The 17,665-nt window shown below is 48.5% G+C and overlaps 1 protein-coding gene across 1 annotated transcript; it reads left to right on the top strand.

Moving 5' to 3' along the window:
• The first annotated feature begins 245 nt into the window (after positions 1-245).
• On the top strand, positions 246-14,177 carry DUSP5 (dual specificity phosphatase 5). Its single transcript, XM_080640044.1, has 4 exons — positions 246-847; positions 5,576-5,724; positions 9,729-9,948; positions 12,677-14,177. The coding sequence occupies exons 1-4, from the start codon at positions 469-471 to the stop codon at positions 13,081-13,083; spliced, it is 1,155 nt and encodes a 384-aa protein (XP_080496170.1). The 5' UTR covers positions 246-468; the 3' UTR covers positions 13,084-14,177.
• Positions 14,178-17,665: the final 3,488 nt, after the last annotated feature.

Raw genomic sequence — 17,665 nt, 5'->3', positions numbered from 1 at the left:
CCTCCGCCCCGTGCGTTCCTGACACCCCCCCTGGCAGTCCCGGGTGATGCGCGAGTGAGTCTCTCGGCGCAAAGCCGCAGTGAGCGCCGGGGAGGAGCCTTCCACTTCCTCTTTCTCCGGCTGACTAACCCTGGGCGCCCGCCCCGCGCGTCCAGCCCCCGGGGGCGTGGCCACGGCCCGAGGGGGCGTGGAAACTCCCCTCTCCGGCCTTATATGGGCAGCCACGTCACAGGCCTCGCACTCCACTTAAGACGCGGCGCTGCCGGCGGAATCCCCTGCTTCTGGGGCGGCGAGTGGCCAGGCCAGGCGCCTAGCGTGCGGGGCGGGAAAGGAGAGTTGAGCGACCGTTCCGGCTCCGGCTCTAGGCTCGGTAGGCCGGCCGCAGCCCTGCGGGCCGCCCTCCTGTATCTCGCCGGCGGGCACCCTGGCCGTGGGCACCTGCGCGGCGCGGGGCCGCTGGGCGGCGACATGAAGGTCACGGCGCTCGACGGGCGCCAGCTGCGCAAGATGCTCCGCAAGGAGGCGGCGGCCCGCTGCGTGGTGCTGGACTGCCGGCCCTACCTGGCCTTCGCCGCCTCCAGCGTGCGCGGCTCCCTCAACGTCAACCTCAACTCGGTGGTGCTGCGGCGGGCGCGCGGCGGCGCGGTGTCGGCGCGCTACGTGCTGCCCGACGAGGCGGCCCGCGCCCGGCTGCTGCAGGAGGGCGGCGGCGGCGTGGCTGCCGTGGTCGTGCTGGACCAGGGCAGCCGCCACTGGCAGAAGCTGCGCGAGGAGAGTGCCGCGCGCGTCGTGCTCACCTCGCTGCTCGCCTGCCTGCCCGCCGGCCCGCGGGTCTACTTCCTCAAAGGTGAGCGCGTCGGGGCCGCCTGTGCCCCGTCCTCTTCCCCCTATCCCTTTCCCCCTCCGGGACGGCTCCCGGGTCCCCTCCCGGCGCAGGGCGCCCTCCGTGGCCCTGGGACGCGGGAAGTCTCCACTTGCCCGAGTCTGCACACTGGACTCCACGTGCGCCGGGGAGGGCACTGCCCGTGTTGGCGCTCCCCCTCCCCACCCGCGTTCCTCGAAAGCGCCCGACAGCTTGGCCGCCTGGGTGGGCGAGGTGGTTACGCAGTCGGGAGCGCTGCTTCTTGGCAGTTTGGGGGCTGGCGGCCCGGGTGCGGGCTCTGCCGGTCTCGCTGGGGCCAGGGCGCTGAGCTGAGCCTTCCTGATAGACGTATCTGACGGAATCAGCAGGTCGCGACCCCCCCAGGAGCGTGGCGCCACGGGATCCTCCTGCCCTCATTCCTCCTGCCTGGACGATTAACATTCTTGAGGCTGTGTCTTCACCGACCCCTCTTGCCTTTTTGACCCCGGCGAGTCCCTCCCCTTCCTTTCCTTTTCATTTTATTGCTTTTTATTGTTTTCCTCCGGCCTTCCCCTTTCCCCTCCCATACCTTTCTCTAGTTTAATTTGGAGTTAACAGCCTTCCCACTCTTTTTACCTCCTCCCTCCCTGGCTTGGGATCATCCTGGGTCCTGAGCCAAGCGGGGTGGCTGGAGAGCCAGGACCTGGGAGAGGTGCCGCAGGGTTGGCGGTGGAGGGGATTCTGTTGCCTTTGGTTTGAGACCCCAGAAGCGGTGGCACCAGTCTGCCCGTTACACCTGCTGGAGATGACTTTGACTTACGGTGGTGGGTGGGTGATGAGCTAAACGCCAGAGCATCGATTTCTGGCTTATTTCCTATGACCGCTCCCTCATGCCTTGTATTTGAGTCCTTTGTAACCTCAAATGTGTGGAAGCTCTGCCAACCCTGATGCCGATCGAGACCTTGAGATGTAACAGTGATGTGGTTCAGAACTCACGTGCAGTGAGCTGAGAGTGAGGGCCTGGCTTTAATTTAAAACCTTGCAATTTGGGGAATTTCACACACCTCCAGGCCAGGAGATTCCTGAGGCCGGACAGCTCCCACCTTTATTGGCGCCTCTGGCAGACGGTCCCCGTGTTGGTTCCCAGGGAGATGGCAAAGGCAGATGATAATAATCTTCCTTTTCCAGCCAGCTTCAGTCCCACCCACACACCCCCCTCCATGATGGAGGGAAGCCCTCCAAGATTGCAAAGGTTTCACACATGGCTCCTGATTTCTCTTCCTGATGTGGTTTTTGTCTTTTGTTCTTAGCAGTGTCTGCAGGAAAAGCTTCCACCGCTCCATTAGCATGAAAGATAGGTTCCAGGAAACCCCTCCTGGTCCCATCTCTGCCCCCTGTCCCTCTCCAGGAGGGCCATGCTGACAGTTTAGGGGTTGTTGCCACAGGAAGTAGGCAGCTCTGTGACTTACATCCCAAGAAAATGAAACTTTAAAAAAAATTTTTAATGAATGTAACATACATAAGTAAAACTTTGAACAGCACAAAGGCTGTGCAATGAACAGTGGGTCTTCTGACACCCTTAGAACCCAGTTCCACTCCCAGAGGCAACCATCAACTATTACTTGTTCATCCTTAAAGTTAATTTTGCACCAGTTTCTTTTAAAAATATAATGATTTTGTATATTTCCTGTCCCTCTTTCACCCAACTAGATCTCGGGAGATTTGTTCGTATCAGAGCATTCTTGTCTGGTTCACTTTTTTAACCAGTCCCTTGGTGATAGCCGATAGGTTGCTGCTAGCTGCATTATTTGAAACAGTGTAGTAGAGTATACTTTTAGCCAGATGCTTCTGCATGAGCACTTTCAGTAAATTTGGAGACTTGCGAGGTCAAAAGTTATGCACATTTTGAATTTCAGTAAAAATTGCTTGATCCTTATAACACTACTAAAGCTTACGTTGTTGCCAAAGAAAATGTTTATTTCCTTACCTAACTCATGTCCATCTATGAGTTCAGGTTTAATCTAGTGGCATCTCAGATCTTGGGGGGATAGTGCCTTTGGCATCTCTTCATCTCCCCCCAACCCCTAAAAAAACCCACATTCAGTCATGAGTTGGTAACCAAATGGCCTTGTCAGTGCATATTTATACCTACTGTCCATGCACTTTGCTCTGCTCCCCTGGCAGTGTGATGGTGATCAAACACAGAATCACTCTGAAGAGAGTTGAAGCAGCCAAAAGAATTGCCAAGGCTCTCAAGTGAGGCACCGGAGAGGAATGTTCTGTCTCTCCCCGCCTCTGATGGGAGTGGGTGAAAGACAGAGACCGTCTAATCTGGAGGGCTCCTCCTGACCCCAGCTCGAGGAGGCAGGGCCCTGTTTTATCTGTCCCCCAGCACTGAGACTCATTGTCTGCCTGTCTTGTTTTGTCAACAGGAGACAGGACCCAGCCTACACCCGCACCTCCTTTCGTTCCTCCTGGCAGCCAACTCTTAAGTGCTCTATTTAAAGCCAAGAGATGGGGTGGCCTGAAGGCTTCTCTTTCCCAAGCCTCGTCCTGAAGTTTGGGAGGGCCTGGGCCACTCTTAATCCAGATTCCCATCTCCTATCACTTAGTTTGTCTCCTGGAACCCAAAATGTTGAGGCACAGGCACAGGAAGTGACTTACTAACTTCCTCTTCCAAGAAAGCTCTGTGTCAGTGTAAGTCTGGCTTCTCTCTGCCTCCTAGGAAAGAAGGGGGCCAGGGGCTAGGGTTGGGGGGAAGGGTACACTACGCCAGGAATACCTGCTTCCGTCCCCCTCCAGCATGGCCTCCTGTCTTCATGACCAGGAACATGGTCATTGTGGAGGACCAGAAGCTCATCTGGGGCGGCCCAAGGGGCGATTTGTTGAAGTGACTACAGGGGAGATTTGGGTGTACTAAATGGGGGGCCAGGGCAGTTCCAGCAAGCTGAGAGGAAGCAGTAATGGCAAGATGACTCATTTGAGGAATTGGCTGTGGCTTCTGGGAGGGAGCTGGAGACTGCCATGTAATCCATTAACCATTCGTCTACCGCGGGGGCTTTAAAAAGCCACCATGTGCTCCATCCACTGTGGGGCTCTCACAACAGGGAAAGACAGAAGAAAAAGGGAGGCTTTTGGAAAACACTTGCCTCAGGATGCATATTTTTAATTGATGATTTGACCCCCAAGTGAATTCTCTGGGCCAGAAGATGGCAGAAGCTGGTTTTTGGAGGATCTAGGAATTGCCTTAGGTCCCTCTGGATGGGAAGCAGAGTGCTTCCCCAAGCAAGGCCGGCATTCTGAGACTTCCAGAGGCTAGGGTTGTACTGGGTTCTTCCCCACTCGAGTGTACTGGGCCTAAAAAGCCTTATCTGTTTGTATACACTCACATTTCTGTGACTTGGTTAGAGGTACTTTTTTACCTTCAGCAACCCATTTGGAGAATTCTAAAGGTAATATTAAGAATGTTTACAGAATCGTACCTGTCAGTACAGCAGTTTGAGGGCATGCGGGGAACAGAAAGTTCAGGAGGGGAAGGGTAATAAGGAAATATAAAGGGAGGGTAGGTGTTAATCCAGGGGACAGTTTTTATTTATGGGGGCTGAGATTTAAGTTCAGAAGGCCCCATTCCTGCAGTTTGGTTTGGAAGGTAATAACCTAGATTGATTACTCTAAATTGGATCTATGGAGAGAATTCTCAGCAGTGTTCTTAGCACCTTAGGAGTGAGAAAGGCCAGGCTGTTTTATTGCCCTGAGTTTAAACCTCATATTAGCCCCCATTCCCTTATGCATGGAGGGGGTTTCCTCTATAATCCAGTTTAGAGCTGATGAGCTAGGGAAGAAACAGACCAGTTTTGGAGTCTCTTTCTTGAAAATTAATGAAATTCTGCATAATCACACCTGCATTTTAGATAAACAAGAGAGAAAATAGCTTTGGTTTTCTGGAGGGCTTTGGTTAATATTTTCCAGATGTCAGATATATTTCCTTTCCCAGTTTAATCTGCTTCTGATAGACACAAAAAGTTAATCATTGCCTCTCTGACCTATAGCTCTTTAGAAGTGTGTGTGTGGCCCTAAGCGGTTTGGCTCAGTGGATAGAGCGTCGGCCTGCGGACTGAAAGGTCCTAGGTTCAATTCTGGTCAAGGGCATGTACCTTGGTTGTGGGCACATCCCCAGTAGGAGGTGTGCAGGAGGCAGCTGATCGATGTTTCTCTCTTGTCGATGTTTCTAACTCTATCCCTCTCCCTTCCTCTCTGTAAAAAAAAAAGCAATAAAATATATTTTAAAAGAAATATTTAGAAGTGTGTGTGTGTGTACATCCCATTTATATTCTATAAAGCTATTAGTTGGTTTGGCTAATTTTTTAATGTGACCAAAATCTATATTAGCCTATTTTTATTTTTTTTTATTAATCCTCATCCAAGGATATTTTTCCATTGATTTTTAGGGAGAGTGGAAGTGAGAGGGAAAGACAGAGAGAAACATCGATTGGTTGCCTCCTGCACGTGCCCCAACCAGGGCCCGGGCCAGAGAGGAGCCTACACTGAGGTACGTACCCTTGACCAGAATCAAAAACCCGAGACCCTTTGGTCCGCAGGCCAACGCCTTATTCACTGAGCTAAACCAGCCTAATATTTTTTACTATTCCACACTCAGGGTATTGATTAATTGTGGGCATTTTCTGGCCGTGAGAAATCAATGCTCATGTCTGTTTATCTTGTTTTTTCTTATAGGGGGATATGAGACTTTCTACTCGGAATACCCTGATTGTTGCGTGGATGTCGAACCCATCTCCCAAGAGAAGATTGAGACCGAGAGAGCCCTCATCAGCCAGTGTGGGAAACCAGTGCTCAGCATCAGCTATAGGCCAGCTTATGACCAGGTATGTGGAGTGGAAGTGCTGTCGCGGCTCCTGTCCTCCGTTCCTTCCTTGGCACCCTGACTCTTCCTCTCCCTGCTCGGCGGCCCTGGTTGCTTGTTTTGCGGATCAGGGTTTTGGCAGAGCCCTCCAGCTTTAGAGAGCCTCTGTTGCTTGCCAACTTGAGTTTCCATCCAAGAGTAAACGGGCTTCCTTCCAGCAAACAAGCTGACAAGAGCAAACGAGCCACAGGATGCTTGACAGTTTCTGGAGAAAAGAGGACGTGAACAATGGATTGTATTTAGTTGGCCTGGGAGGTGCAGAGAAGCTTCCAAATACTGGTTTAGGTTTCCCTGAAGATGTTTCAGAGCTGACTTTCAGGCTTCCTGTGTTGTTCTTCTTTGTAATTGTTCATGCTCTGCAGTTTCTGCACACCAGCCCAGCTAGTACCTGTCAAGGTGTGTCTTCCTGGTATTTTAACTGAATGAGGTGGGAGTGGAGGGAAGTAGAAGGAGGGTTGTAGTGAAACTACAGTTTGCATGGCTAAGCAAGCAGGCTCAGGTAAGGGTTTCTGATGCTTATGTTTCCGTTAAATTCTGGAACCAGCTGAGATCAAGACAGACCTAGAGGATTGTGTATTTCTATAAATGGGTTTCCTTTTTCCTTCAAAAATTGGACTTGGTGACAACTCAATAAAGGAGCATAAAGTAGAAGGGAGGGAGGAGGGTGAGGAAAAGGGAGGCAAGGACCCAAATCTGGCAGAAACCAGAGATCAAAACTCACCTTCCCAATTTTACAGAGGGAGAAACTTTCATGGCTGGTGAGGTGTAATGGATTTGCCAAAATCCTGCAGTTGGGTCCATGGCAGCACTAGACCCAGAACCCCCTTCTCTTAACTCCCTTTTCTAGTTCTTTTCAGGGCCCTGTTCTGTTTTCCACACATCTTCTGGAAAAGGGCCCTTTAGATTTGGTGGGAGGGTCTTTTCAAAAAATCTCCCCCCCCCCCCCCCCCCCCGCTATTAAGAACATATCCAAAATCATAAAAAGGAAGATTTCAAATGCCGCCTAACCTGCCAGCTGCCTGCCATGAGCAGAGCTTTGCCCTGGGGATAGATTCCAAGTAAAGCCAGGTGACCTTTCCTTGGATGGGATCGTTGGTCAGGAAGCCTATTAGCTTGGTGTGGTGCCAGGGTTTTTATTTTGTTTGTTTTCCTTTATCAAAAATACACTCTGTGATGAACCCTCAGCTTACAAGCCAAGGGCATCCGGCTTAGCTAGATTTCTATTTTTGTTTGTTGTTTGGGTTGTGTTTTTTTATCCTTGTTTCTCAGAAAATGAAAGAGAAACAAGAATTTGCAGGATGTTGTAAAAGTGCCACAGACCTTTGGCCCAGCGAGGACTGGGGAGGCCCTGCTGTGTCTTAAGGTTCCTCTGGGGAACCCCCTAGCACTGCTTCCTAGAAGCCAGGCGAGGCCCTGTTAACCTTTGGGGTTTCTGTAGGCCCTAGGCTTCTTCCTCTTGATTCTAAATAAGATTCAGAAAAGAAAAGAAACAGTTTCAGGGGTGTGTTAGGCTAAGCTCCAGAAGAAATTGGATAGGATTCCGGGCCTGGTTGTTAGCGTTTTCCAGGCACTAAAGTGAAGATGAGACTATAGGTACATCTAACTAAAGTGTTAAGCCCTTTTATTATAAGTCCTAATAAAAATAGTCATTGTTACTATTAATAACTTTTGCAAAATCCTCTGTTGTAACAATGATTTTCAACCTTTTTCATCTCATGGCATTAAATAAATTAATAAAATTCTGTGGCACACCAAAAAATAAATTTTTTGCTGATCTGACAAAAAACATAGGTATAATTTTGATTGATATACAAAATAATAATAATGTAATTTTTTTTTTTTTCTCCAAAGTGACTTTTTAAAAAATCAGGTGCCTATAAGGGTTTCTGGTACCAAGAATTAACCAATCAGATGCAACCTTATTATTCGATGTGACCAATATGATGCAATATGGCCTATATAGTTATGGTTCAAGACAGGGTGTGCACACCAGACAGCTATTGTGTTGGCTGTTGTCAATTTTTATTTGACAATCTAAGGAAAAACAGGTCAGTGCCCCTGACTAAATAGACAGGTATGGCATGTTTTAAAAATTCTTGTGCCACACCAGTTGAAAATCACTGCTCTAGAACTTTCTTCCAAGTGGCCAAACTGGTCTTTGCCTAAACACTTGACTTCTTAGGAAAGAAAAGGCAAATACCAGATGCAGGGTAGTGTAGCATTGCCTGCTGCTGGCCCTTGTCCCATGCTCCTTTTCCAAGTATGGGTCTGGCAGAGTTTCCATTCTACTCTTGTTCCAGCACGGGAAATGGAAATACAGGAAGCGGATGGATGATGTGGAAAAGGCTCCCAAAGACACAGCCACTGTCCCTCCAGTCCATTGTTTTCTCTCTAAATCTCCAGGGAATCCCATTGTTCCAGCTACCACTGACTTTTGTTTGTTTGTTTATACACTGAGAGTATTTATTTATGCACCCAGGAAGCTGGCCCCTAAACTTAAATATCCAGCACAGAGCCTTGTCCCTCCCAGCTGCGGATGGGTGCAAGAATGGGTCCTAGAGCCCTTGTCTAGGGCAGTGGAACTCAGGGACCAGGGTGGGATGCCCCTGAGCCAGCAGCTGCCAACAGCAACAAAAGGAAGAAAGGAGGTGGGAGACCTGGAAATGTTAAGACGGCCATAGTCTGACCAGATAGGAGTTCTTTTTAGCTTTGCCTCGGGGGTAGGGTAGGTCGGTGATCTCTGGTTCTAGTGGAGTCCTCCTTAACTAGAAACCTGATATGTGGGTGGTCTCCCAAAAGAAAGAGGATGTAAGCATCTCTCACCAAAACCTTCTGCTCCACATGAAGATGATCAGGGGTGGGGGAAGCCCCTCTGCTCATGGCCTCATAGCTTTTCTTTGTCTGAGGATTCTGGGTAGATGGTGACTATTTTCACTTCTTTTTTTTTTTTTTTTTAATATATTTTATTGATTTTTCACAGAGAGGAAGGGAGAGGGATAGAGAGCTAGAAACATCGATGAGAGAGAAACATCGATCAGCTGCCTCCTGCACACCTCCCACTGGGGATGTGCCCGCAACCAAGGTACATGCCCTTGACCGGAATCGAACCCGGGACCCTTCAGTCCGCAGGCTGACACTCTATCCACTGAGCCAAACCGGTTTCGGCTATTTTCACTTCTAAGAAGCAACTTTTTAGAGGGCCAGGGAGCGAATTTTAACATCTCTGAAATCTGATGCATCTTGTGATCAACAGTGTCCTAGCGGGTGCTGGTAGTGGTGGTGGAAGTGGTGAAGGGGGCCTAATATATGGTGACAGGAAGATGATTTGACTTTGGGTGGTGAGCACACAGTGCAATATACAGATCTTGTAACATAGAAATCTGCACCTGAAACCTGTATGATCCTGTGAACCAATGTCACCCCAATAAATTTAACTTAAAAAAATAAGAAGTGTCCTCGGTTTGATGAAATACACTATACAACACGTCAGGACTGTAAGGGGAGGCGGGGAGCTCACCTACTGAACACTTTTCCATTTTATCTAGAAAGAAACCAGGCTGCTCCCCACGTTGAAGGGCTTGCACTGGTGCTCTCAGGTCTGCTAGAACTTCAACACATGTATCTCCATTCCCCCCAATCACACCCACTGCTTCTCATCCTCATTAGCACAGGAAGGCTGCTGGCACTTCCTACCTCCTCACTCTATGTAAGAAAACGAAAATCTTCACCATGTAGGCTTTGCTGTCACTGAGTCACCAGCAGTAATGTAGGGTAGAGAGTCTGCCAGGATGGAGGCTTCACCCACACTCTTGGTTGAACGGCCTTGGCTCTGAACTCTCTCTACCTGGAAACCAGGAAGGGAACCTCCCACCTTAAAAAACAAATAGGTCAGGGTTGTTTTGTTTCCTCTCCCAGGTGAGCAGGCTAATCCAATATTTCCTGCTTGTCCTTTGCCCCTGCTTCCAGGGCGGCCCAGTTGAAATCCTTCCGTTCCTCTACCTTGGAAGTGCCTACCATGCATCCAAGTGCGAGTTCCTCGCCAACCTGCACATCACGGCCCTGCTGAATGTCTCACGGCGGACCTCCGAGGCCTGCACGAGCCACCTACACTACAAATGGATCCCCGTGGAAGATAGCCACACGGCTGACATTAGCTCCCACTTTCAAGAAGCAATAGACTTCATTGGTAGGTTTCAGCCATTCCCCTCCGCTGTTCTGGGCGCCTTGTAGGGACATAAGTTCTTGGATTTTGATGTGCTGATGGCGGCTGCCTTCACAGAGAAGAAAAGTCTCTTCTATATGCAGCCATCAAGAGTTGGAGCCAAGAAGAGAGACAGCCACCCAAAAGGCAGAGGGGAAGATTTGAGTTGCTATTAATAGGAGCTTTAATTTGCACGATAAATTAATATAATTTTATGGCAGTTTTCAGCTGCCGCCCTCGTTATGGTTTCTAGCTGGGCGGGAAGCACAGCGTGTCCGTGCGAAATCTCCACACAAGGGAAGCAGGGGGGAGAAAGAGTCATCCTCGCTGTGCTTCTACGCAGGTTGGGATATTTTTAAACGCAAACAGAAGGACTGAGAGAGCACTACTTACGCACTAAGCCCCAAGGGCCCTGGCAGCTTTCCACAGTTTTCAACAAGCTTTGGGGGGCAATTTGTTTTGCATTCCCAGCTAATTTTGGATTAAAGATAGCACTTGACTCAAGCTCCATGCTTTGTGCACAGAAAAGTTGGCATCTTTTGCGTCCTTTCTCTACTCTGTGAGTCAGTTACCATTTTCTCGGCTGTGTAGGCTTGGTAGCCTCTGTTCCCTTGGGCCTTGGGTGTCCAGCTCCTCCATGGAGCTTGATGGTTCTCCCATTTGACATCTCTTTCCCCATTCCTCCTCCCTGGAGGCTGGTTGACTTTTTTTCTGTCTCAAATTTGCAAGCCCCACTCTCCAACCTTGTGGTCTTGCCTTCTAGGTTCCAGGGTCCTCCTTTGCCTTGAGCACACATAGCTATTGCAGCCGAGATGTGATTTTGTTCCTGTATCTTGTTTGGAAGGATCTTGGCGAGGGGGAAAAGGCAGGTGTCGGGCACAGCAGTAATTACTTAGTGTAGGTAGCAATGAAAGGGCCCCCCGCAGCCACATGATGGCCCCCTCTGCTCGTCACACATGATTTCTGCTTCATGGGAAACCATCCAGAAACTGACCAGAGGCCAAAGGCTAAGCCTTTCCCCTGAGCGACTTGACTGAGATGGTTCCTTTGGAGTTTCAGAGAGGCGCAGCCTACATGGTGGGTTCAGGGTGGGAAAGCCTTGACTTGTTCCCCCTGCCCCTGGGAATGCCTTGCCCTTCTCGGCCTGATAGCTACTGAGTGAGGTCATGAAATCCGCCCCCATCCATTTTTCAGAAGGCTCCCTCCCCATCCTGGGTGTGTATTGTGTCCGTTTGTATACACAAACATACACACCCACGATGTTATGAAAGCACAGGATGCTTGTCCCCAGTCTCCTTGCCTTGCTCGTGGAAGGAGGGACTGAGGCTGAGCCATGCCCTGACCCCTTCCAAGGGGAATGCCACAAAAGTGCCACATGGAAGACAAGCCCTGAGGGGTAGAGTGGGATCCAGAGGCCTTTTGCTTTTTTTGGATGTGGTATTGGGCCAATTAAAAACTAGACTACAAGGAGGCCAACAAAGGAGCAAAGGAAAATGAGAGTCATGACCCTGTGATCCTAGGGACTTGGGGTCCCCTATGAACTAATTTGCAGGACTTTTTCCTTTTGAGTCAGAGACTGAATTGGGGGCACCTCTAATGAGCTATAGCAGGGTGTTCTTAGATGGGGAAACTCCATCTTTGACTCCTTAGGAATTTGATCTTTCAGATCTTGCAGATTCATTTGCAAACTCCTTGAATTTGAGGAGGGAGGTGGGTGAGAGGGCTGATTTTTTTTTTTATTTGACCTTCAAAATCCTAAATGTTTTTGCACACTATGGCTTTACATAGTGCCACGTATATCTAACTTCCAGTGATGTAATCGTTTTTTAGTAGCAAGAGAGGGACTTGGAAAGACTATGTTTTTAGTGGTTTTTAATTTAATGTGTATTTATGTTTAACCTTTTACCCCTTCCCATTTTTAACAGTTGTAGGTCTTTTGGGGGCAGGAGTGGAACAGAAAAGGAGGGCACCCTACCCTCCCTTTTGTCATATTGAGCTAAAGAATTCTGATGGTGGTAGCTTTATAGCAATGCCTCCCATTGTTGTGCAAGATGGAGTTTGCGACAGGCCATTTATATCCATCTAGTAAGCGTCACTTAGCCAGGGCTATAATTAGTGGCTCTGCACTATATATTGTATGTTTGGTAGTGGGAACCCTGGGAGCTGAGCCAAGCATCCCGCCTTGGCATAGCCAGACAGGGTGCCTGGAGGCCAGAAGGCGTCTACCAAGATGGGGGGACTAGGTCATCACCATTACACTCAGGCCCTGAGAGGTAGGAATTGCTTCTCTAAGTCAGTCTTTGATCCTGGGACCCTCTCAGAAAAAAATGTGCATACCTGATTAAAATTGGCTTGCAATTTCAAAGCTTTTCCAATGTCCTCTTGAAACGCATCCATGTTAGGGTGCCATCCCCAGGAAGGGATTGCTCCAGGTCTAGAACCTTCAGTGGTAGAATCTGTGCAAGTATCCTAGAGCACTGGGAAGCAGCTCTAAGGATTGGAAAGGTCCTACATGGGGAAAGACTTGCTGGGGCCCCAGAAGCTTTGTCCTTACCAGTGGGGATTAAAGTCTGGCAGAAGTCTGGTGTAGGACTGCAGCTGTTGCAGTCACGATAGTTTGAGAACTCCGTCACTTCTGTGTTTAATTCTTGTGTTTGGCATTGCCTTTGGGTTCTAATCCCAACTCAATCCCACTGTCTTTTCTTCCTTCCAGACTGTGTCAGGGAAAAGGGAGGCAAGGTCCTGGTCCACTGTGAGGCTGGGATCTCCCGTTCACCCACCATCTGCATGGCTTACCTCATGAAGACCAGGCAGTTTCGCCTAAAGGATGCCTTCGATTACATCAAGCAGAGGAGGAGTGTGGTCTCGCCCAACTTTGGCTTCATGGGCCAGCTCCTGCAGTATGAATCCGAGATCCTGCCTTCCACGCCCACTCCCCAGGTTCCCTCCTGCCAAGGGGAGGCAGCCAGCTCTTCCTTCAGAGCCCATTTGCAGACACTGAGCCCTGATGTACAGGGTTCCTACTACACATTCCCTACCTCGGTGCTGGCGCCAGTGCCCACCCACTCGACGGTCTCAGAGCTCAGCAGGAGCTCCATGGCCACAGCCACATCCTGCTAAAACTGGATGGGGGAACCCGCCCAGCCCCAAGAACAACTGTGATTTTGTTTTTTAAACTGGTGGACATTTCATACCTGTGCAATACTGAAGACCCCCCTCTGTCTCGCTGCTCCGGTGGGATAGCGAAGGGTCCCCAGGCTTGCAAACGAACTTCAGACTGACCTCGGGGTAGGTTCTCGGGACCGAAGGAAGGACAAGCCATTATGAGAGCACAGCTTGTGCTGACTACTGTACTTCCAGACCCCCCTGCCCTCTCAGGACTGCCCAGTCCTGGCACCTCAAAGTTCGCCTTTTCATTTCAAGCGTAAGGCAATAAACACCTGCAGCAACATGGGAGAAAGCAGCTGCTAGACCCAGAGAAAAGGCAGTCAAGAAGCCAATTCATTCTGAAGGAAGCACAATTTCCACCTTACTTTTTGAACTTTGGCAGTCTCTGTGTCTGTCTCTGTCGCTTCAGGGAATAAGCCGATCATCTAGTCCGAAAAGTAACCCTGTAGGGTTTGTAGGGACCCCATATATATGCTGATTTGAACCTTCATATCTTCTTGAGATTCCCTCTTGGGTCCCACAGAGGCAGTTTGTTGAAGTCGCGAGATGTTGACACTTCTGAGTTGCCTTTTCACTGTGGGTTCTTCCCTGACTTTGGACTTTGGCATGACTCTTACTCATACTTGAACCTTTCTTGTTACACCTCTACTCAAAGCAACTCTTGTGTCATTTTGAAGAGAGTTCCTTAGACCATAGACCAAAAATCACCCATTTGAGGTGGTGGCATGGGTGCCGGGAGAAAAGGGTACCTACTGTCTGGGTCAGTGTCATTGACACGGTCTTTTCCCCAGCTTGCTGTCCTTATATGTGCTTGTCTCGTCTCTTGTGACACTTGTTTTTTTCCCCCCACCCCTGGAGATTGTCTTCAAGATGTTGACTTCTAGGATTTGTAGATTTCATAGTGTGGTACTACTTTATATTTTATCTAGGTTACTTCTCCAGGGGGAAAGGCAATAATTTCCTAAAATCCATACAAATGTGAAGAAAAGCAGTATGTTATTGGTCGTCATTGTCGTCGTTTTTTTATAGTGTTAAATAAAAACAGTAAAAAGAAAAACTTCTCCGTGTTGATGAATTGGGGTAAGGGAGGAATAAATACATTTAGGGGGCAATGAGCCTGCCTCACTGGGTTGAGTTCCAAAGAAACTCGAAGGTGATGGTGGTGGATTGTAGCTGTAGGCATGAGGCTGTGCATCTGCTCACGAGCTAGTGATCATAATAATACAGAATATGATGCTTTCCATTTGAGAGGCTTCCCTAAACTCACTTGCAAGAGAAGTCCTTGGGTGCATGCCACACGGTGAGTTGATCAGCACGTCCACTCACTCTGGGCTCTTCGCTTCTATGAGCCCAGGCAAGGAATTTGACTTTCACCTCAGATTCTTCATCTATAAAATGAGCAAACTGAACCAGATGATCCCAAACATCTCTTAAATCTTAAGACCCTGGATTCCAGCAAACCAGAGCGCCATGCTTGTAGTCAGCCCTCCTTCCAGTGCCTGGCACATGGCAGACACTCAGAAAAGGTTAGGAAAATGGCCAAGAATGGAGAAGCAAACTAGGTGAAGGTTCACCTTAAGTGCCTGCCTCCCCCCTTTTTACCCTTGGAACTAATTCTTCCAGGTAATTTACTCAGGAGTGGGTTTAAACCCAAGGCTGCATTGACTTGCCTTCTGAGTAATTTCCTCTGTATTAACATCTCCCCACAGCTGGCTGGCTATGCCGACCCTTTGGGGCCTGTTTCCTAATCAGAGGGAACCAGGAGCTGGCTGGAATTTATGCCATCCCAGTGAGCTGGTGCCTGATGTGGGGATTCCAACCATACCCCTAGATTCTGGAAGGCCCAATGAGGCCTCCTGCTCTCCCACAGGCACCATGTTGGCGAATACCAAGATGGTGGCCAAGCCCAGGTAGCCCAGCTCTAAGCATCTCAACTCAAAGGCTTTGCTTGAGGCCTTGCCCTCCATATGTCTTTCCTTTCCAGAAGCCTGCCCATTGTTTGGGACTGTCCAGGTGCTGAGTGGCGGCAGGGGCCTCAGGCTGGGAGAGCCAGAGAGTGGGAAGCTGGGTGCAGGCTGGGGTGATGTGCTACGCCGCATCCCACTTGCTGACATTTGCTTTATTGCATTAGAGTCTTTCTCTGAAGGGTGAGTAAGTCCTCTAAATCAGGCCTGGGAGGATTACTCATAAGCCAGTGAGTCATTGGAGGGTAAGCCAAGTGAAGCCCCACAGCTGGGGATGGCTCTGTAACTCTCATTCCCTTCACAGTCTCCCCATTAATTACAGCTCCATTTTGGCCAACATCAACTTTGCACTGGCTTCCAGTGCTGGATGGTGAATTAAAGTTGGTGTTTTCCCAGTTTCTTCATCCCCAGTATGGAAGAAACACCTCTCTTGACCTCTAGCAACATTTCAGGTAGAGATGTATCTAGGTAATAGAGATGTTAGTTACCCCCTATTGTTTCCCTCTCAGGTCCACCCTTGCTCCTGAACTGGGCCTAACTGGGGTAAGCAATGTATGAGCGGTCTCACATCCAGATGCTGGCCTGAGCCCTTGTGTACCATGGTCTCTTTTGTGTGAGGACTGGGAAAAATGCCCCATCTCAATACCCTGAAAGGCTGTATGTATCTGAATTGTTGGTGGTTTATCTTCTGAACACTATAAAGCTCATGACTGCCCTTTTCCCTCCTTGCTCAGGCCACTAGGCAGCTCAGAATCAAAATTTTAGCCTACCTCTGGCAATTTTTAAAAATATATTTTTTATTGACTTCAGAGAGGAAGGGGAGAGAGAGAAACATCAATGATGACAGAGAATCGTTGATTGGCTATCTCTTGCATCCCTGCACTAGGGATCGAGCCCACAGTCTGGGCATGTGCTCTGATGGGGAATCGAATTGTGACCTCCTGGTTCATAGGTCGATGCTCAACCACTGAACCACATCAGCCCGATGTATAGGACCTTATACCTTTTTAAAAATATATATATTTTATTGATTTTTTTACAGAGAAGAAGTGAGAGGGATAGAGAGTTAGAATCATCGATGAGAGAGAAACATTGACCAGCTGCCTCCTGCATACCTCCTACTGGGGATATGCCTTCAACCAAGGTACATGTCCTTGACCGGAATCAAACCTGGGACCTCTCAGTCTGCAGGCCGACTCTCCATCCACTGAGCCAAACCAGTCAGGGCAGGACCTTATACCTTAAGGTTACATCTTAAACCTCACTCTTCAACCAAATAATTCCTGGTTCTTCACATCTCAATTCAAACTTCACTTCTCCAGGGAAGCCCTCCAGATGCCCAGGCTAGTTAGATGTCCCAGATCTATCTGTCATAGCTCACTACCTATATCTTTTCTTCATATTTCACCAAACCTTAAAAAGTATTAATTTACCTATCTTCTCCAGACTAGACATATCAGGAGAGCAGAGATTAAGAGGGACCCATCTAATTTATAGTAGGTGTTCAAACTAGTGTGTTTACAGATATTGGGCAATGAAGGGGTTGAGACTATGTTATATGAAGAAGAGTTGGGAAAGGTAGTGATGTTTGGCCTGGAGGGGAGAGCCAGTGATGTGTCTAACTGAAGTCGCATAGGGTAGTGTCTAGGAACTTCAGCTGGAGTTTCAAAAACCCAAGTTTGCATTCTGGCTCTGCTACTTGCTAGCTGTGTGGACATGGACAAAGTACTGCATTTCCCTAAACCTTGAAGTTATTATCCATAAAAGGGGAATACTAATTGAATCTACCTTGTGGGTACAATTTTCTAAGAGTAAATGTTATGAGAAATAATTGCCTAGTATGAAGTTAAAGACATAACAAGTCCTCAATGAATAGCGGTCATGATTGTTAATTACAATAATTGCAGCAGTGAACTACCCACTGTTGTGAAGGTTCGGCAAGCAGAAATGGGGTTTCTATTAGAAAGGCTGTGGTGGAGAGGATTCAAGCCTCACCCTTCCCTCTGCCCCATCCCTCCCTTCTTCACCTGCTCATGTATGGGCCTCCTTAGTACCTCAGATTTCACTTCCTCAGGAAAGCCTTCTGAGATTTCAGGATTCTATATTAAATGCTCTCCTGGCACCTGTCCCTTCCCTTCAGAGCAATATCAAAGTGGGAATTAATGATGCTCATAATTTTTATTTATTGATTGATTTTTAGAGATGAAGGGGGGGGAGAGAGAGAGAGAGAGAGAGAGAGAGAGAGAGAGAGAGAGAGAGAGAGAGAGAGAATTAGTTTGTTGTTCCACTTATTTATGCATTCATTGGTTGAGTCTTGTATGTGCCCTAACTGGGGATTGAACCGCAATCTTGGCGTGACAGAACTATGCTCTAATCAACTGAGCTACCTGGCCAGAGCTAATGTTCATAATTTTGAAAGATCAGCTTTATTGAGGTATAATTTGCATAGTATAAAATTCACCTATTTTAATTGTAGTTAAATGATTTTTTAGAAATGTATATATTCAGTGATATAACCACCACCCCAATCAAGATATGGACTTTTATTCACACCCCCCAAAAAAAAAAAT

Source organism: Plecotus auritus (assembly GCF_963455305.1).
Source record: "Plecotus auritus genome assembly, chromosome: 9".
NCBI classification, from domain to species: domain Eukaryota; kingdom Metazoa; phylum Chordata; class Mammalia; order Chiroptera; family Vespertilionidae; genus Plecotus; species Plecotus auritus.
This window is presented reverse-complemented; position numbering and strand designations above follow the sequence as displayed.

Excerpts from the sequence above, each read along its gene's own strand:
- DUSP5 (XM_080640044.1), top strand. The coding sequence starts at position 469 with ATGAAGGTCACGGCGCTCGACGGGCGCCAGCTGCGCAAGATGCTCCGC. Across the intron at positions 848-5,575 it reads GCGGGTCTACTTCCTCAAAG|GGGGATATGAGACTTTCTAC; the intron begins GTGAGCGCGTCG and ends TTTTTCTTATAG. Across the intron at positions 5,725-9,728 it reads ATAGGCCAGCTTATGACCAG|GGCGGCCCAGTTGAAATCCT; the intron begins GTATGTGGAGTG and ends CCCTGCTTCCAG.